The 20,435-nt window shown below is 47.3% G+C and overlaps 1 protein-coding gene across 2 annotated transcripts in view; it reads left to right on the top strand.

Moving 5' to 3' along the window:
* Window positions 1–2,196: 2,196 nt before the first annotated feature.
* The window catches only part of Pitpnc1 (phosphatidylinositol transfer protein cytoplasmic 1), a 263,465-nt gene continuing 245,226 nt past the window's right edge, over window positions 2,197–20,435 (top strand). For both annotated transcript variants that reach the window (XM_032913822.1, XM_032913823.1), the window contains exon 1: window positions 2,197–3,111. In XM_032913822.1, coding sequence (XP_032769713.1) covers window positions 3,064–3,111 — 48 coding nt within the window. In that variant the 5' untranslated portion in view covers window positions 2,197–3,063. The remainder of the gene's footprint in view (window positions 3,112–20,435) is intronic.

Here is a 20,435-nt window from a genome sequence, read left to right on the forward strand (position 1 = left end):
GAAGGATCGAGGCTGAAAAAACGAAGTTTTTTTTTTTTTGCAGGCATTAGGGTTAAGAAATATTAATGGGCTAAAGTGGGAGAGACAGTCTCAGAGCCTGGAGCATCCTGTTGTCAGGCCTTCAAGGTGCTGGGGTTAGAGCTGTGCTTGCACACTTAGTGAGAGCAGGCAATAGAGGCGCTGAGTAAAAAGGGAAAGACAATGCATGGGGAGGGGTAACAGGAGGTGGAAGAAAAGCAGAGTCAGCCAGCAGTGTCCGGGTTCCCTGTCCGTGGATTCACCTCCCATGGATTAAAAAACATTCAGAAAACACTACTGGGTTGGGGATTTAGCTCAGTGGTAGAGCCTTGCTTTGGGAAGCGAAGGCCCTGGGTTCGGGTCCCCAGCTCGAAAAAAAAAAAAAAAGAAAAAAAAAAAAAAAAAAAACACTACTGTACTGAATACATGCAAAGTTTCCCCATCTGTCCTTATTCTCTGAACAAGGTAATATAGCAACTACGTAGCTAGCATACAAGTTGCCTTACACAGTATTAGCAGTCTAGAGATAACTGAAAATGCACAGAAGGGTCTGTGTAAAGGTTATTAAATGCCACTCCACTAAGAGGAAAAGAAGAAGGAAAACAGCTTGTTTTTCTTTCTTTCTTTCTTTTGTTTGTTTGTTTTTGCTTTTGTCTCAAGGGTTTCCAGTTCAACTATCAGGTCAAATTTAAATGATCTACCTCAAAGGATGGTGGCTGACTATACCTTTAATCCCAGCACTTGGGAGGCAGAGGCAGGTGGGTCTCTTGAGTTCAAGGTCAGCCCGGACTTCAAAGTGAGTTCGAGGACAAACAGGGCTACACCGAGTAACCCTATCTCAAAAACAAAACAAAAGCAAAAACAAACACAGTTCTCAAGGAATTCGGTTTGGCTTTAATTAGCTGCTGTAAATATTTCTGAGCCAACTATGGGAAGCATTTATCTAGAAAATATTTTTTTCTTTGTTTCTTTCTTTCTTAACCAAAATATAAGCTAGATTTAGGGTGTCCTTTTCCTAGCAGGGTGGATCATGTTCCCTGAGCTCTAAACGTGGGTCATCTAGACAACTTTGGCCAGAGCCCATTCCCATTATGTTGCTTAGTGACCTACTGAGCATAATTTTAACATCTGTATTATTGAGGCCTGCATAGTCTGCCTTGCCCGATGCAAGCTCTATGGGTGGATACAGGTTTCCAGAGTTCACAAGCATACACACACACACACACACACACACACACACACACACACATCTATGTATCTATACATGAGAGCCAGTGATGCTTACAGATTATCCTCCTATAGGCACTGGATGCATTTTTTTTTTCACTTTTAGGAAAACAAGCTAAAAAAAAAAAAAAGAATGTCAGACAAATGAAAACCAGACTTCAGCAGTTACATGCTGCTTCCTGAGTAACCGAAGAATGTGCTTCTTGTGGTTAAAATGAGAGATCTGTTTAATATGGATGAAATACCAACACCCCAGGCATTTTAATTGACATTTCACTGTGACTTTTTGAACTTAGGAGTGCTGACACGAAAACCTATTCTTTCTGCTCTGGGAAGCTTGCAGTAGGATTGTAGAGCCAGGGAGAAAGAGGTAACAGGCAATCTCTCTCTCTCTCTCTCTCTCTCTCTCTCTCTCTCTCTCTCTCTCTCTCTCTCTCTCTCTCTGTGTGTGTGTGTGTGTGTGTGTGTGTGTGTGTGTGTGTGTGTGTGTGTGTGATGTGAGCGCGAGCATTTATACTTTGTTTTTACCAACACTGCTGGAGGATTCCGTCTTAAAAACGTATTAGAAAAACATACTGTAAAACCATCACCTCTTTTGCCCTCGGCCTTGCCTTACCCTATCAGAGAGAAAAATGTTCTCTGTGAGCATTTGTAAAGACGCCCCCACCCCCAAAGTCAAGGGGCACTAGTGTACTTTGGAAACTGAGTTTCCAGAGCGATTAACTAGAGAGCCCCATGACACCCAGAGTACATTCGAAAACAGATCCCAACGTTGTCAGAGTCCAGGATAGCCCCTCTTTGCGATTCTCTTCGTCGCTAGCTGCTCTAGGTTCTGGGACAGCCCTGGCTGTCTGGCAGCAGACGGGGAGAGACATGCTGTTTTGTTTAAATCCTCCACATTCTTTGCCATTTCCCCATTGGCCGGTTGGGGCTACCCTCCCCGCCGCGGCCGCTGCTGATGTCAGCCTCGTCGCTCTCGCTCCTCCCGCACCCACCTCCCTGCCCCAGGCACACTGCAGCTCGGCGCGGACTCTCCAGTCGCGGCGAGCTGGCTGCAAACTCACGGGCACGCACGGAGCTCGCAGAGCCGAGGGACTCGGGGGAGGGGACGCGCGCAAGGCGCTGGCAGCCAACCGCCGAGGTTGAAGACACCCGGGGCCCAGAGCAGGGCAGAGCCCTGGCGGCCACGGTTTCCCTTCTCTCTCTCAGCTGAGCTCCGGAGAGACTCGGGGACTGGCCCTAAAAAAGAGCAGGAAATCTTGTTTACCGCCGGGGGAGAGGAGCCCATCGAGCCTTTGTTTGGAAAGTCAGCATCGCCGGTTCCCGCGGCAATGTGTTCCTGGTGACATTAACCCAGGGTAGACGGGTAGGAGAAAAGGGGGCTCGCCAGGTTCAGCTCTGCTTTCGGAGGAGGATCGAGAGGGCGACTTTTGTGCATTTGTTTGAATTTGTGGAAATCCCTTTTCCCCTTCCTTTTGCCTCTCTTGCCCGCCGCCGGGCATGTCCTGATCTGGTAGCCGCGCCTACCAGCCCCGGGCTGCTGATCCGAGCTGTCTCCCGCGGGTCTCCCTCCCTCAGTGCCTGACTTTGCAATACCGGGAGAGCTGATCTCTGCGAGGAAGGAGGCGGGGGAGTCACAGACACCGGGACCCGAAGCTTGACATGCTCTGGGGCGGACCGGAGGCAGTTAGGAGCTGAGCGCACCACCCCGGCTGCTTCGCTCTCCGGTTCCCAGCGTTTTTGCCCTCCACTGGGCTCCAGCCTTGCTCATCAGTTGGGACGCCCCCTTCTTTCCCGGGGTCCGCGGCCGGCAGGAACATGCTGCTGAAGGAGTACCGAATCTGCATGCCGCTCACCGTGGACGAGGTAGGCACACGCCCGGCCTCGCCCGCTTCGGGTCCCCAGCCGCCACCACTCGGCCGGCGGGTCCACTGCGTGCGGCGGGGAAACCCTGGCGCCCAAATCTGGAGGCTGTAGGGGGAGGAGGCAGGGGATTCGCTGTTCCCACTCGTCACCCCGGCAGAGGAAAGGCGGCGTGGGGGTGGGGCGGGGGAGTCCAGGTGAGCTCTTCGGGGACATCTAGAATCAGATTACTGGGGACCACAATGCGTCACAGGGAGCTGTTGCGCCCCCTCCCTCTAATTAAGCAAATGCACAGAGTACAAGAGCCCAAGCATGCTCTGCAGCCGGAGTATCGGGGTACCCCGACAGTGGTGATAGCCACTGTCCCCATGTACCCTTTACGAGGTGGGTTTGCAGGGACATATCCCGCGCGGTCGGGATCTGCCGAGAGTCCCTCCTGGGGGCACGTCGGAGGCCTAGAGAGGGTCCGTTTAGAACCCGACTTCTCCTTGTCGCCTTCAGTCTAGGCGCTGGCTCCTGCCCAGTCCGAGCATCCAGGCTCCCTCCGGGATCTGGCTTGTCCTTTGCTGACCGCCTGGCTCGGAAACTTTCTGCGTGTCTCGTTCCTTCCGCGGCGGGGAGCGTGGTCTTAGGAAGAGCCCCAGTGGTGGGGCCCGCGGCGCGGCCACGGGAGGGCGCTCCAGGCCGTCGGGCCCAGCCCTCCGGGCTCTGAGTATCGGGGCTGCAGGGTAGGGGGCTCCCTGCTCAAGGGCTCGGCCTCCACGCGCAGGTCAGCTTGCATTCTTCCGATTCTTCCTCCGCCCCCCCCCGACCACCCCTCCCCGCCGCCCCAACAGCGAGCTCCGCCATTGAGGAAACAGTGACTCAGTGAGGGTCACTCCGGCCCGGGCTTCGTTTTCGTTCCCCTTTCTCCCCACCTCTTTGGATATTTCATAAGTGCTTTGCGTCTGTCTAGGGCCACATAGCCAGAACATGAAGCCAATCAAGGCAGTTTGAAAAAAGACTCCTGTGGTTTGGTGTGGCAACAAATGAAATCAGCGATCCACGACGTATTTTGTATTTAAAACCGGTGCATTTAATCTATCAGACATGTGATCTATTCACTACTTTGTGAAAGGGGCCTTGTGCTTTTGTGTTACTCAGACTATGGCTGCCCCCCAACCCCCACCCCTACCGGGGTGGTGGTAGTAATCTTCCTGCGGCATCTGGCGCCTGTGTTAAGGTGAGAGAGACCCTAGGACCCTCCCAGGCAAGATCAAAGTAGCCTGAAGTTTACAAAACACTTGACACTCGACACTGGCTGCCAAAGACTGAGAGGGATCGTTTAGCCACGCCCCACTCCCCACCCCCAGCCTTATCAACAAGCTTTAGAGTTTGCTAGCATTTCTGGGGTGGCAGCATTTTGAGCTGGGTTTTAAGCGGAAGTTAGGTGCCTCTTAACCTTATCAATGAAGAAGCAGCGTACGGCTTTGTGGAGGATGGAGAAAGGCAAATGAATGGGAATGGACGTACACACCCCTCCCCTCCCTGGTGCGGGTGCTTTGTGGACATGCTGTCTTCCCACCTCTGGAACTGCTGAGCAGGACCAGGGCGACCGGACCTGGGGGTGTCCGCATGCTTCCAATCCGTTTGGAAGCTTTGACTGTAGTAATAGATGGGACTGTGCAATCCTAGGGTGCTGACTCAGTCAAATAATGAGTCAGGTTCTCTCTATGTAGTCCTGGCTGTCCTAGAACTCACTGTCTAGACCGGAGACCGGACTGGCTTCGAACTCAACTCAGAGACCTGTCTGCTGGGATTAAGTGTATGGCACCTGGCTCCGCCTTTCTTAACTGCTAGAGCACCCCCCCCCACATCCCCCACATTTGTTTAAGTATTCAGTGTAGTAATTACATTTGAGAGGTTTAAGGGGTGGCTTTCCCTTCCCCCTTCTCTCTCTCTCTCTCTCTCTCTCTCTCTCTCTCTCTCTCTCTCTTTATTTCAAGAATGTTTTTTAACTTTACAAGTACCCTGTCGCTGTCCTCAGACACACCAGAAGAGGGCATCGAATCACATTACAGATGGTTGTGAGCCACCATGTGGTTCCTGGGAATTGAACTCAGGACCTTTGGAAGAGCAGTCGGTGCTTTTAACCATTGTTGAGCTATCTCTCCAGCCCAGCTTCCTTGCTTGCTTTCTTTGTTTCTTTCATTCTTGAGACAGGGTTTCTCTGTAGCTTAGACTGGCCTCAAACTCAGAGATCCGCCTGACTCTGCTGCCTCTCAGGTGCTGGAATTAAAAGTGTGTACTGCCACACCTGTCTAGAATGACCTTTCTTAATTGGCCAAGGAAGCCAGACTCTACCTATAGGATAATTATTAAATTGCTTAACGTGAAACTTACTTAGACCAAAGTAAGGATGAGTCTGTGAGGTCATATTCTGAATTTTTTACCTTTTCTTTTCATTTTGTTTCATTCTCTTTGTGGTTCCGGAGGTTGAACATGGCCTTGAGCAGGGCAGGCTCAACCTCTGCCTCTGAGCTACATCCTCGGCCTGAGGTCTTATTGTGAAATTGCTCCACGTTTTATCAGAGATGCGAAGCCAGTTTAGATGGGCGGTCTCAGACAGAAAAAAAAAATTCGAATTAGCCGAATCAGTTGATGGGTTAGGAAGGCGGACTTGGCTGGCTAGATGTCAGACACTTTATAGAGAGGCTGAACTGTAGTCCACCCCACAGCCTCCCCGTCCCATGGTGGTGCCCTGCTGGCCGGCCTTAACACTCAATGTCTGGCTGCAGAAGACGGTTACTGCAAATCGAAGTCTCTGGGAGCTCCACTCCTGCTTCAGCCTCTGACTCCCTTTGGACTTGGTGCAACCTATGTGGACTTTCTGACGCTTGCTCCTGATTCACTTTGGATGTTAATTAGTAGCACTCACTGGATTTTGCCGCGGAAGCGCCTGCCTGGGTTTTGGAGAGTCAGTGTCTGGTCACTGTCCCTTTTCTTTCTCCCCTGACCCCATGTGGCCTCTGGGAATCCCTGTCATGACTGCTACAGTGATAAATACTAGTGATCCCAGCGGTGGGGAGATGGGAGCTGGAGAGATATTGGAAACTTTAGGGTCATCCTCAGCTATAAAATAAGTTTGAAGTCAGCCATGAAACTTTCTCTCTGCCCCCTCCCCTGCAGAACAAGGTTAAATGCTGTGTTCCCGGCTGCAAAACTAGTTAATGGCAAAGCGAGGAGGAGCACGTTGGTAATGTCTTTATTTGTTTTCCCTTTCCCCGAGCTCTGCAGTGTTTAATCCAGGGAAAAGAAAATCATTTCTTGAAAACAGATACAGTCAGCCCTGTCATCGAAATAAAAAAAAAAACAGGGGCCTTTGAATTGTTACAGATAGTATTGACTTCTACTCTCTCTCCAGTCTTACTTTAACACATAAAATGTTCCCCAGTTCCAGGAAAGAGAACAGCTCCGCGAGACGGGGAAAATAATGCTGAGCTTTTGTCTGGAGCAGGGTGTTAATGGTATGCTTGTATGTGCTTCAGTGGAGGAAGGCTCGCTGAGGAGGCTGAGGCCCCGGGTTTGTCACCAGCACCACACACACACACACACACACACACACACACTCACACAGACACACATACACACACACACACGGTTAGACTCAGACTCAAACACATACACTCAACACAGACAGACATACAGACAGACACATGGACAGACAGACACACAACTCACACAGATAGACACACACACACACACGAGGAGGGGGTACATTGAGAGTTTCAGAGTAAGGAATTTAAAAAGTATCATTCCATGGATTAATTGAGATTATATATGCTGGTATACAAGTTGAAGCCAAAGCCGGAGAATAACCTTGGACATACAGACAGACACATGGACAGACAGACACACAACTCACACAGATAGACACACACACACACACACACACGAGGAGGGGGTACATTGAGAGTTTCAGAGTAAGGAATTTAAAAAGTATCGTTCCATGGATTAATTGAGATTATATATGCTGGTATACAAGTTGAAGCCAAAGCCGGAGAATAACCTTGGCTGCCCTTTCTCAGATCACTTTTTTTTTTTTTTAAGATGAGGCCTTAAACTGGCCTGGAACCATTTGCCAAGTCAGCTACACTAGGCGGGGCAGTGAGCCCCAGAGATCTGCCCGTTTCTTCCTCTGTTTTCTCCCCTCGAGCCTCTGGAGCTGGAGCTCAGCCCATCACCACATTGCTGACAGAACTCTCTTGGACCTTCTACAATCAAACAAAATTGCAACTGTTTGTGCGTGTGTGCGTGTGTGCGTGCATGTGTGTGCGCGCGCACTTGGGATGTATGCAGAGGTCCAGATAACCTATAGGAGCAGGGTCTCTCCTTATTCCAAGTGAGGATAGAGCCCAAGTTATTCGGCTTGGTGGCAAAGTACCTTCTGGATGAGACTTTCCTTACCCTTCATGGGTTAACTTTAATTAAAAACAGTAACAAGCAAACAAAACAAATAGAAAACTTCACTGGTGTTAAATACAGTCAGCTCTGAGTCAAGTGAAAGCCCGTTGGGAAGTTGTTAAGCGGTGGGAGGAGGTGGGGGATGGTGAGACGTCTGGATTCTAGAATTTTAGACTTGGAAGTGCTGTTTATTAGCCATGATGTGTGTGGTCACGATGTCTTGTTTTCTTTTCTTTTCTTTCTTTTTCTCTTCGGAGCTAGGGACCGAACCCTGGGCCTTGCGCTTGCTAGGCAAGCGCTCTACCACTGAGCTAAATCCCCAACCCCAATGTCTTGTTTTCTAGAGAGCTCCAGGCCTGTAGAGAGCTCATTCCTTTGCTTGCTTGACCCATAGATAATGTAGAGACTGCGCTGAAATAGGGCTTCTGATTTCTCCCGTGAATCCTGCTTCATGGGTGCCATAAGGGCTACAGTCTCTCTCTCTCTCTCTCTCTCTCTCTCTCTCTCTCTCTCTCTCTCTCTCTCTCTCTCTCTCTCTCTCTCTCTCTCTCTCCCTGATCCTGCTGGTAGAAGATGTTATATCCCTAAGCCTTGTGTCGGTGTATAGCATGTCTACTGGGTCTTCTCTGGTTGAAGGTAACTTGCAGACTCAGACCTTGTATCCACCCAGGGGACACCAAAGTCTAGTTCCTGTTAGAACCTAATGAAGTGTGTCTAGGGTGAATGAGTGTTTGCTTAGTATTTATGAAGCTGAACCACACACAAGTTATCACCCTAGCACCTAAAAACAAAACAAACAAACAAACATCGTTACCTGAGTGTGATGGTGCACACTTAGAATCCTAGCACCAGACTGGAGAACGAAGAGTTCAAGGCCATGGACCGGAGAGGTGGCTCGTCAGTGAAGAACACTCGTTCTTGCAGAGGACTTGGGCTTGGTTACCAGCATCCCCACTGTTTCTCACAACCATCCATAACTCCAGTTCCAGGGGCTCCAGTGCCTTCCTCTAACCTCTGAGGGCACCAGACACACAGGCATGCAAACCAAAATCAGAACCCTCAGTACACGTAAATAAATATATAAGAGTTCAAAGCCAGCCTGGTCTACCCAGTGAGACTCTGTCTAAATAAATAGATGAATTAATAAATACACAAATAAAGAGATAATTGTCCCCCAGAGACTGAAGCCCATCCAAAAGAGAATGCAAGGTAGGCATTTTCGTATTTTAGTTCTTATTTATTTAAAACACAAAACTATCTTTAAAAAAAAAAATATTTGGCCTGCCCTCACATTAGCATGTGTTCAGGTAGGGATTTATTTGTGGTCTCTAGGGGTTTGCTGCACAATGAAGAAAAACAGAAACATCCGCCTCCTTAAGGACCCGAAGCAAAAAGAAGAATGATAACCGTGTACACAGGATGTCCTTGTGTGGTCTGCTCTGGTGGACAGCCGCCACTCTACCCAGGAGCGTCTGGCCCCAGGAGAGCTCCCCTGATGATGTTTCTGAGAATCATGGGAGCTGGGCAGGCCACCCTGGGAGGATGGGAATGGAGATGCTAGGGTGGGGGTCATTTCCCCTCTCTTCCTCCCTCTGGGTTGGAAACGGATGAGTTTCTGCAAGCACCTGCAGACCTTGAAGGAAAGAGTTTGTTTTTTTGGTTTGGTTTGGTTTTTTTTGTTACAAGGTGTCTCTTTGTAGCCCTGGCTGTCCTGGAACTTGCTCTGTGGACCAGGCAACCGTCAGACTTACAGAGATCCACCTGCCTGTGCCTCCTGAGTGCTGAGATTAAAGTGGAACCCTTGACGATGAAGGCTAAAGATTCCTCAGAGTATGGAAACATCTTTTAATTTTTTTTTTTTTAATCTTTTACTTTTAATGTTCTGACTGTTCCTAGTTGAGAGGAACCAAGGCCAGGACCATCAGTTTGATCTCTTACTGATCTAAGTAGCTCCCCGTGCCGGGGTCCCTCACAGGCAGTGAACGATGCTCACGAAGCCACCCCGCTCTCTAGCGTGCAGTCTTGCTCCTGAGTGGCGTGGACTCTTAATGCAGGCGCTGGAGCTTTCAGCACTAATGGACCAGACAAGGAACAGATGCAGGCCTGCTGGCTGGGGCCAGGAAGTTGACTGTGCGAGAAAGGACACTGCCCTTCCCCAGTCATTTAAGGGGACACCTGTCATGTGGGACAGATTCCGGGCCTGGAGTTGGAAAGAAAGGCCTACTGTTCTTAACAAAGGCTAGTTGGATGTGGTAGTTTATGAATTTCACAATTAATAGAATTGTTGTTGGGGTCTCAAAGTCGAGGACTTGAGCATGCTAGGCAGTTTTTTGTTTTTTTTTTTCTTTTTTCTTTTTTTCAGAGCTGGGGACCGAACCCAGGGCCTTGCGCTTGCTAGGCAAGCGCTCTACCACTGAGCTAAATCCCCAACCCCTAGGCAGTTATTTTTGTCCTCGGCTCTAAGACTCGGCTCTTTTTTTAAAAAAAGAAAAGATTTTATTTATATTTTCATTTATTTGCATAAACGTTTTCCTGCCTGTACCTGTGGGCAACACATGAGTGCAGTGACCGTGGCGGCCAGAAGAGGGCATCAGGTCCCCTGGGACTGGCGTTCCAGCCCGTGTGGGTGCTGGGAACCAGAGCTCTTCACTGAGTATCTCTCCAACCCCCTCAGTTGGATGAGAGAAGGCATGGTACCGTGCCTGGCAGGCCTGGGTTGACCTGTTTCTTGTTAGCTAGAGGTCTGGGTAGTTTAGGCAACCCTGAAAACGTTTGAAAGGTAGATAACAGCTCTGCCCCTCCTCTTGGTTAAAAAAAGGGTGAGTTTTGGATCTTACCTAGCAGAGCTCAGGAAGGCTGTGGGTGGGGCGCCTTCCACCCTATGGGAAATGAAAAGGGAAATTCTAGATTCCATCCGTAGGCCTCCCAGACTCTTGGAAATTTTGTGGGATTCCCAATAGAGATTTTTGGTTTTTTTTTTTTTTTTTTTTTTTTTAGACTCTTAGGTAAAGGAAGCTCAAGTGTATCATTCATACTGTGAACTGTAAAGTTGGTCATCTGGAAAATAGAAAGCCGTTTCAAAATTTTAAATTATGGAAAATATAGCTCTCACAAACAGGGCCTCAGCATGGCCCAGCTTTGGGCCTCCCCCTTTTTAAAGTGAGAAATGAACCTTGGGAAGGGCCTGCAACCAACCCTTTGGTTCCTGACCATCCTGTCTTCGCTAGCCCTCTCAGACCTGCGATACAGTGAGGCAGTGAAGGTATCGGCCTAGAGTGCAAAGTACTTTTATATTAAAAGCGGCTTGAGGCTGGAGCTGGATGGCTCAGGGGTTGAGCGCTTGCTACTCTTAGAAAAAAAAGACTGGGGGTTGGGGATTTAGCTCAGTGGTAGAGCGCTTGCCTAGCAAGCGCAAGGCCCTGGGTTCGGTCCCCAGCTCCGAAAAAAAAAGAAAAAAAAAAAACAAAAACAAAAACTGAAGTTCTGTTCCTAACACTCACATGGGAGTGGAGGAGAGACACCAATGTTTATAACGCCAACTGTCGGTGCCTGCACCGACAGTGTGTGAGTATCGGGCGTAGGTCTGCGGGATTGAAATAAATCAAGTACACAGGTCATCGGTTTTCAGCGAGTGCCTCCAAGGCTTTACTGAGATCTCCTTATATACCCAAGGCAAAAGCCTTGGAAAACAACAAGGCAGGTGAAAACCCCCAACCAGGAAAACAGGAAAAAGTCTATGTGGTGAAAGTTCCGGCCCAATCAGGGGCATAAACAACTTCTTAACAACAACAAGCAGGAAGGCTCAGCAGGGAGGAAGGGTGCCATGGAGAATCCCAGCCCCAAATCAGGGGCTAAGAGCAGCTCCCAAAGGTGTAAACAATTTCTTGCTATAGCAGGCTAAAAGGCTCAGCGAGGGGGGAGGGAAACACCAAGGTAGGGCCCAACAATTCCCCCTCTTTTATTTTTTTAAGTAGCGCCTGTCTTAGGATCAATCTGGGGTTCCAAAACTCTTTCCTGTCTCTGAAAATCCCGCCAGCCTCAGGATTTTCTGTCTTAGGAGAGTATGGTCCCAGAAGGTTGCCCGTCTTCGGCTAACTACTTGTCATACAAACTGAGCCTAATTTGGGCCAATGGATTATTCCCGGCCAATGAAAACCAAACCTGTTTGGTTTCAGCCTGAGACTGGATCTGTTGGTACCTTAAAACAGCCCAAGGGCAGCTGCTAAGAGCGAGCAATCAAGATAAGCATTCATCCCCAACAGCCTTGCCACTATTAAGGACCTTAACAGGGGTTACACACATAGAATGATAAAAGTTAGAACACGATATAACATGGGTTTCACAGAGGAAGTCCAATTGAGAACAGTTTGTTGGTTGAGATAAAGAATGACCAACTGAATCTGAATATTAATGCTATTCTGCACAGCCAATGCCGTGGCAACTTCTCCAGAATGTATCCATAGTCCCACAGTCCCAACGACAACTGTCAACTGAGATATGGCCACACCGGCCACTGTAGCAGTAGTGGCTGAAATGGCGATGGCAGCAATGACTGTCGCAGTAATGCCAAAGTTTCTTTTATGCCTGTAGAGTACCACTGGGCATCAGCCTTTATCCAGAGGTATGGGGATCACACAGAACTTTCGAACAATCCATGCAGAATCTCCTGTTCCCAGCAACTGGTCGGTAGGGAAAGGACCTGGAAGAACAATTGAGAATTTCCTCCCTTGACACTGTCCTAGCCCCATTCAGAACCAAAGGAAAAGGGGTGCCAACCCAAATGGCACAGATTTTAGAAAAAAAATTTTTTTTTCGTTTAGTTGACCAATGTCTCAAATATTGAAAAGAAATACTGAATCTTTTCTGGAGCAGCAGCTACTCCCAAAAATTTAAAGCACGTTGTAAGCTTGTAGTAAAATTAAAATGTCTATATAATGAATAATACACTGAAAAATTCAAAGTCTTCTTGTATTGAAGCAGTGACAAAGAAAATTTTTACATAATGTAGGGCCAAAAGTGATTCAAGGCAAAACTTTCCAATGGTATCACTTTCATGGGCTCTCCAAAATTACAAGCAAGCTCACTAAATGAAAATCTTTTACAATCACCAGGATGTAAAGAAACAGCATAAAAACAATCTCTTAAATCCATAATAATTTTACATATATTTCTCGAAATAGCGGTTTGAGTAAACAAATAGTGTCTATAGCCTCATCAACCTTTTGTAAATCCTGTTAACAATCTCCACCTGTTTGATTTTTCTTAATTACAAATAAGTGTGAGTTAGAATCTTGAGCTTGTCTGTGATCAAACTGTAAACTGTAGCCAATGTCACACTAGAAATCTTTAACCACAATCTTTAAGTTTCCCTTTAACACCAGAGCACAACCATAACTTTGGAAAACAAAACTCAACCTTCAACAAACCATCTATTCTTCAAAATCCAGTCTTTCCAAAACACCAAGTTCATTCCTCATGCTTTAAAGTTTGACTGCCAATTCTTGCGTATGAATGGATGATGGTGCAGGCTCTAATTCCTTAACAAAGAGACATTGCCCTAAATTTTTATAAGTCTGGTTTCTAGGATAAGAATTATATTAAAATATTATTCCAATTAAGACCTGTTTCCCTGGGTTGGTTCATGCCACATGTTGTCTAAAATTACTCTATCTATTATGAGGTTTAAGTCAACTTTATGTTACCAATGTTATAACTTTTTAACCATACTCATTAACTTAAAAGCCAGTAACCTTTAACCAAGACAATGTAGAGGTATTATACACTTAAAACCAATCAGAAACAAAAATGAAGTGGCTACACATATCTTTAATATTTAAATCAATCACCATTTTTACTTTTTCTAGGTATAGTTTTAAGAGAAACACCTTGTCACCTGTTGAGTCCAATAATCCCAGTCAAAAATTTTTCTAAGAGAAAAATTCAGTTCCATTGCCATAGAAGCTGTGAAGCTCTACGCCTTTAGGATCGGCTAGTGTAAACATTTAGCCAGCCCCCTGGGGAGCTTCCCCAGCGGACTTAGGCTTCTAACTACAGATGCAGGGCTCCAAAAGCCAATTGAAACTTTTTATTTGTTCCTTTCTTGAAAGGAGTTAAAACTTCATCAATGGGTGAATCAACCAGCATTTAAAGTTTTAACCATTTTTTTCTTTTAAACATGAAACACAAAACATTCAAGCAACGGAAGCAAAACCCAGACATAAATTGACATACATGGACAACTTGGTGCACCAAGGACAAACAATAGACACAGAGGAAAAGAACTAGATGGTGTTCCACCAAAGGGACCCAGATATCTTAAAGGACCAGAACCAGGAATAAGGTCTCCCACCTCCTTCTGTTCCCAGGAGAGCTCCAAAAAGGCTTAAGCTCATTTCCTTCTTTTGCCAAAGCATCTGTGGAGAGTCCGGGAGGACTGTTTTTCTCAACCCCATTCTCTCTCTTGTCTAGGGTGTAAACTGTCTCTAGTCAGAGTCCAAAGACTAAAAGCATCTATGAGAATTGACTTTGCTTCTCTAGATTTTAGCATAACTCTAAGAGAACACATACACAAAAAAATTTTACCATTATTACCTTGTCCCTTTTGACAAGGTTTACTCAGCACTACCCCAAATCTTTATCTTTGCACACGCTTGCACACGCTTTCAATTTCTGCAGTCCTTCTGAATTCTGCTTACTGGGGCCTTTCCTGGCCCATTTTCTCCCAATTTCTCAACCTCCGTTTCCAATCCAGAATATTCAAACCGCCACTAGCTATAAACCTAGGACTGACTTGTTCTATAGTTTTAACAAAATCTTGGGCTATCTTTACCTTAATACCAGTACCTTGTTGTTTGAGTAAACTTACAAGCTTATCTACGACCAATAACGAGGAACTTGTAGTTCCCATCACTAAGACAAAACCTTTGTAGCACTACTTACTCCCAGTTTTGCCCCATGGTCGCTTGTCCCCAATACGTTCCGCTTCCTTGCCGGCCGGCCTTTTGGAACGATCCCGTCAGTTTGTCCTCTCTTTCCCGATCTCGGTGGAACCTCCAGATGTCGGTGCCTGCACCGACAGTGTGTGAGTATCGGGCGTAGGTCTGCGGGATTGAAATAAATCAAGTACACAGGTCATCGGTTTTCAGCGAGTGCCTCCAAGGCTTTACTGAGATCTCCTTATATACCCAAGGCAAAAGCCTTGGAAAACAACAAGGCAGGTGAAAACCCCCAATCAGGAAAACAGGAAAAAGTCTATGTGGTGAACGTTCCGGCCCAATCAGGGGCATAAACAACTTCTTAACAACAACAAGCAGGAAGGCTCAGCAGGGAGGAAGGGTGCCATGGAGAATCCCAGCCCCAAATCAGGGGCTAAGAGTAGCTCCCAGAGCAGCTCCCAAGGGTGTAAACAATTTCTTGCTATAGCAGGCTAAAAGGCTCAGCGAGGGGGGAGGGAAACACCAAGGTAGGGCCCAACAGCCAACCACAGGAGATTGGAGCCCACTTCTGGCCTCTGAGCACACATATGACACATATACTCACACAGACACGTACCTATGAAGAAAAAAATACCAAAAAAACCCAAACCCAAAACACCCAACAACACCGAACAATATTCAACACAGGATTGCTCTCTTTTTTGACCCTGGCTGGCCTAGAATCACTTTGTAGAGTAGGCTAGCTTCTAAGTCACAGATCCACCTCCCTCTGCTTCTCAAGGGTTGAGATTACAGGCATGTGCCCACCTCCATCCCTGCAAAATTAATCTTCAAAGGTTAAAAACCAAAACAAAACCAGGGTGTAATAGCCCATGTCCCAGCAGGCAGAGCTCCGCTAGTTTTGGGACAGCCTGATTTACATAGTGAGTTTCGGGACAGCCAGAGCTAGATAGTGAGAGAGAACCTGCCTCAATCCGTGCACACCCCCCCCAAATAAAAAATAATAAATAAATTATCAGAAATTCAAAAGCCTAAGACACCTGGGTTGGAGCTCAGCGGTTCAGAGCACTGACTGCTCTTCCAGAGGTCCTGAGTTCAATTCTTAGCAGCGACGGACGTGCGGCTCACAACCATCTGTAATGGGACTTGATGCCCTCTTCTGGTGTGTGTGTCTGAAGACATTTGACAGTGTACTCATATATATATAAGTAAATAAATCTTAAAAAAGACCTAGGCGGAGGAGATGAAGGGTCAGATGATGCCCTTGCTGCCAAGACTGATGGATTCAGGCACACCGTGCTGTCATACGAGTACACACTAAATAATGCTGGAAGACAGCTGGGGAATGATCACTTCCCAGCATCTAAATACAAATCAGGGTGCGACCGGTTGGTCCACTGCTCAGGATCTCCAGAGGTAGAAGCTCTGTGACATTGTGACTCCCTTCTTTCTGGAAGGCTCATATGGTTGTGACAAAAATAAAGTCCCTCGAAGTGGGAGAACTAAGGTCCTTTCTTTCTTCTCTTTGTGGCTGTCAAATAAAGACCTTGCCCCTAGAGCCCACTTTCCATTTCTTCTCATGTCACCCATTTTCCGACATGACAGTTGGTTCTTTCAAATCATTGGAGGGTGTCTGCTGCAAGTTTTAATCTGTCAGCATTGTTATCTCCTGTTGACTTCTGAGACTTTGCAAAGGAGCCCACTGCTTGATCCAGGCCCACCATGTTCAATACGGGGGTGGGGCCGTTCTGCCTAATGGGGCCATGGGCTTGATTGAAAGGCTTCGTTGGGGGGTTGGGGATTTAGCTCAGTGGTAGAGCGCTTGCCTAGGAAGCGCAAGGCCCTCGGTTCAGTCCCCAGCTCCGAAAAAAAAGAACCAAAAAAAGAAAGGCTTCGCTGCACGTTAAATTTAGTTCTGCAAACTTGCAGGTTGGTATTTGGGCTATAATGAAAGTATTCATTTCACAGATACATTCTTGGCCTCCCGCTGGGTGCCCAGTGCTTGGGGACAGTGCTGCAAGCATGGCAGACACAATTACTGCCTTTCAGGAGCTCAGGGAACAGAGGACACATGGGAGAAGTTCACTAACGTTCGAAACCAGTGATGTTTTGAAACCAAAACTGGAGATGTAGGTTGATCGCCAAATCCTTGCCTAACATGTAGTGGGAACGGAGGAACAATTGGATTGCTGTGTAAATTACAAATCAGTAAAGCTTCTAAAACATGGGTCAAGAGATGGTCCCAAGGGTGGCTCAGTGGGTAAAAGCCTTTGATACAGGAGCAGGAGGACCTGAATTTGAATCTCAAGCACCATCTGGTGGGCAGGCTTGTGACTCACACCTTAAATCCCAGCACGCAGGAGGCAGAGGTAGGTGGATCTCTAAGTTCAGGGCCAGCCCAGTCTACAGAGTGAGTTCCAGGACAGCCAAGGCTACACAGAGAAACTCTGTTTTGAATGAACGAATGAATGACTGAATGAATGAATGAGTAACAAGTGTCTGGAAGCAGCCTGGGGGTTTTCTGGGTGCAGCTTGTTTGGCCTACACAGCAGAAAACAATAGAAGCTCAAACAGGATGGGAAGTGGGGTCTGCCCTGGCGTGTCCTAAGATCCGAACAGCTAATGCTGCTGTAGCTGGTGTGCACCAGCGTTCACACACTAAGGTACACAATACAGACACACACAGAGGAAAAAAAAACATTCAAGAGGTGCGTAGAGTTATTTGAGTATCTACCTCACAGGATTCCACCAGCAGAAAGGTCTGAATTGGAAATTATGAGTTATAGTCCCCCCTTCCCCCCAGGAAATGGCTATAGCTGTCTCAGGTCTAGACGGTTTTCCAGAAAACCGTGTCCTCTTCTGAAACAGTGTGGGGGGGAAAAGGGGGTGTGTCAGATTTGAAACCAGAGGCCTTGGGGTTGGGGATTTGGCTCAGTGGTAGAGCGCTTGCCTAGCAACCACAAGGCCCTGGGTTCGGTCCCCAGCTCCGAAGAAAAGGAAAAAAAAAAAAAAAGAAACCAGTGGCCTCGACTTAGGTCAGAACTAGGAGGGAAATACATTTATTGTGAGACCCAGGGCTGGCCACAGGGCTGCAGGATACTACAGATCTTTGAGGTTCTAGTTCACAAGGACCACCCCAGTCAACCCCCTCACGGGGACTGGAGGCCCCTGTGAAGGGAGAAGAAACAGCGCTTTGGAACCTGGGACCTTCTTTGCTATAGCTCCTTCACTGAGACTCCCGGGCAGAGTGAACCCAGCCTTGCCACTCAGAAGTTGGGTCCACTCAGTTAGCTGGTTCTTGGTAGCAGTAATGTCTTAGAAGAGGTCCGCAAGACATCTGGGCTTCCTGGCCATTTAAACGGTGTCTTGGTCGATTTTCTTTAGGATGGCAGAATCCCCCCCAGTGCTAGGCAGGGCACATCGCTAAGAACTCGCATGTGGGGAGGACGGAAGGCCAGGACTTTCTGTCTTGGCTGCTGGCTATATACATGATAAGGACAAAGGAAGGAGTCTGGGGTCACCCACCACTTCCTGGCTGGCTGCCTGAACAGCATCATGAACGGTTTTGTTGACTTAGAACGATGAAGTCAGAGCTTACCAAGACCTTTTAACAGCGAGCGTTAAAGTGACTCACATTCACATTTCCCAGCACTCAATGCCTCATAAGACGTAGCGGGAGTGGGGGCCCGCATCTAAACGTGTAGCCAGGGTAAGTTCTCATTAGATCATCACCTCATGACTCACTCCGGTTCTCTTGACTATTGATTGATTGATTGGGTTTCCCTACACTGGCTTTGAACGCACCATCTTCTTGCCTTAGCCTCCTGAGCGTTGGGATCACAGGCCTGAGTCATCATGGCTAGGTGCGTGCCGTGTGGAGGAGGACGTTGGTGTCCTTTATCACTCTCTACCTTATTCCCTTGAGACAGTCTCTCACTCCATCTGGAGCTAGCAATCCCCAGGGACCTCCATTTCCGCTGGTAGTTCTGAGGTTACAGGCACATCCACGGTGTTGGCTTTTTACATGGGTGCTGGAGATTCGAACTCAGGTCCTCAAACTTGTTCGGCAAGCACCCCTTAACCCACTGAGCCATATCCTCAGCCATGTGTTTTCTTTTCTTTTTTCCTCTCCCCCTTTTAAGGTCAGCTGAAGCATGACTGTCTAGAACTCCAGTTGTTCCCAAGCACAGCTCCTTTGATCCCCTCACAGCATTCTATCTAACCATCTTAGGGTGTGTTGCTATCCCTGGGCTAAATCACCCTGGGTAAGAGTGCCCAAACAAATGTAATCTGATGACAGCCTATAATAATGCTATTTAAGCACTTAATCTAAGTGGCTAGTCTCTAAAGACTGCTCCCTGGCCCCACATTCATTCTCTCTATCTCCCTGTCTCTCTCTTTCACACACACATAGACACACATACATACACAGAGACACATCGACTTATGTCTATACAGGCATGTAATGCTAACGGTCACAGCGGTATACCCACACAAGCAGACATGTTGCAGGATATTTGATGGCACTGTGAACCCCGAGATTGTTTTTATTTACTGAACAATTGTTTCTTTGGTTGTGGTGTGGCCTTAGAACATACCTTTAATCCCAAACAACGAAGGTGAAGTTAGTTTGTGGAGGGAAGCACCCAGGTTTGAAAGTGATGTCTAGTACAGTGGCAGACGAAGGGACGAATCAGAAAAAGATTTAACAGAATAGGACATGCCCAACTCTCGTGAGAAGAGAGAAGAAAGGGAAGCTACTTCAGAGAACAGTACAGGCAGAGGAGATAGGAAAGAGAAGGAAACCGTTTTTATTTTTTTTACCAGGATAGTTTTACAGAGACAGGTCGTAGAGAGAACAAGCTAGACGTGAAGGCAGAATACGCCAGAGACAGGAGCAGCCAGAAGATTAGAACAGATTGCCACAGTGAGGCCAAGCAGAGCAATTCAGGAGAAACCAAGAGAAGCCAGACCGAATCAGTTAGCGTGGAGAGGAGTTTGAGCCAGGAGATCTGAGTTGGCCCAGCCACTCAGAGTTCAGAAATAACAAGGAAGGGTGAGCTTATTTCAAAAGCGAGACCCAGAAGCTGAAAATACTCTGGGCCTAGATTAGATTCTACGGAGGCTAGACGCTTCCAGGACTAGTTAAGCCGCGGAAGTGATAATTACTTCAGGGGAATAAAAGATACTTTTTACACACATATTCACACATACGCTTATTCACAGACACAGATGAGGAACACACAGAGCCACACGCACGCACATACCTACAGAGACATTCACAGTCACACATGCCAGGCACACAGACACGAATACACATATAACCCAGATACACACACTCACACAGACCTCCCATTATGGTCTGATGATATTACTTATGTGAAGGCCTTGTTCTGAGGATTCTAAGTCTGTGTGAAAACACTAATCTTAATGCTTTTGTTTTTGTTTGTTTGTTTGTTTTTTTGGAGCTGGGGACCGAACCCAGGGCCTTGCGCTTGCTAGGCAAGCGCTCTACCACTGAGCTAAATCCCCAACCCGTTTGTTTATTTTAAACCCCCCTCAAGACAGGGTTTCTCTGTGTAGCCCTGACCCTTCTAGAACTCCTGTAGACCAGACAGTCCTCAAACTCAGAGATCCACCTGCCTCTGCTTCCCAAGGCGTGGGCCGCTTCTGTCTACTCTATATAGCTTCATGCTTATTTGAAAGAAACGACTCAACCGAAGAGTGGAAAATCACTGTTGACTTAGGTTTTACTATAATTAAATAGTTTAAACCTTCATTGGGTCATTTATTTGTTTGTTTGTTTTATTGATTTATTCATTATTTTGAGGCAGGGTCTCTCTATAGGGCTGGCTAACCTAGAGCTCACTGTGTAGACCAGGCTGGCCTCGAACTCACTGAGATCCTCCTGCGTCCCGAGCTCTGGACTTGAAAGATGTATGTCGCTAC

Source organism: Rattus rattus, chromosome 9 (genome assembly GCF_011064425.1).
Source record: "Rattus rattus isolate New Zealand chromosome 9, Rrattus_CSIRO_v1, whole genome shotgun sequence".
In the NCBI taxonomy this organism is placed as follows: Eukaryota; Metazoa; Chordata; class Mammalia; order Rodentia; family Muridae; genus Rattus; species Rattus rattus.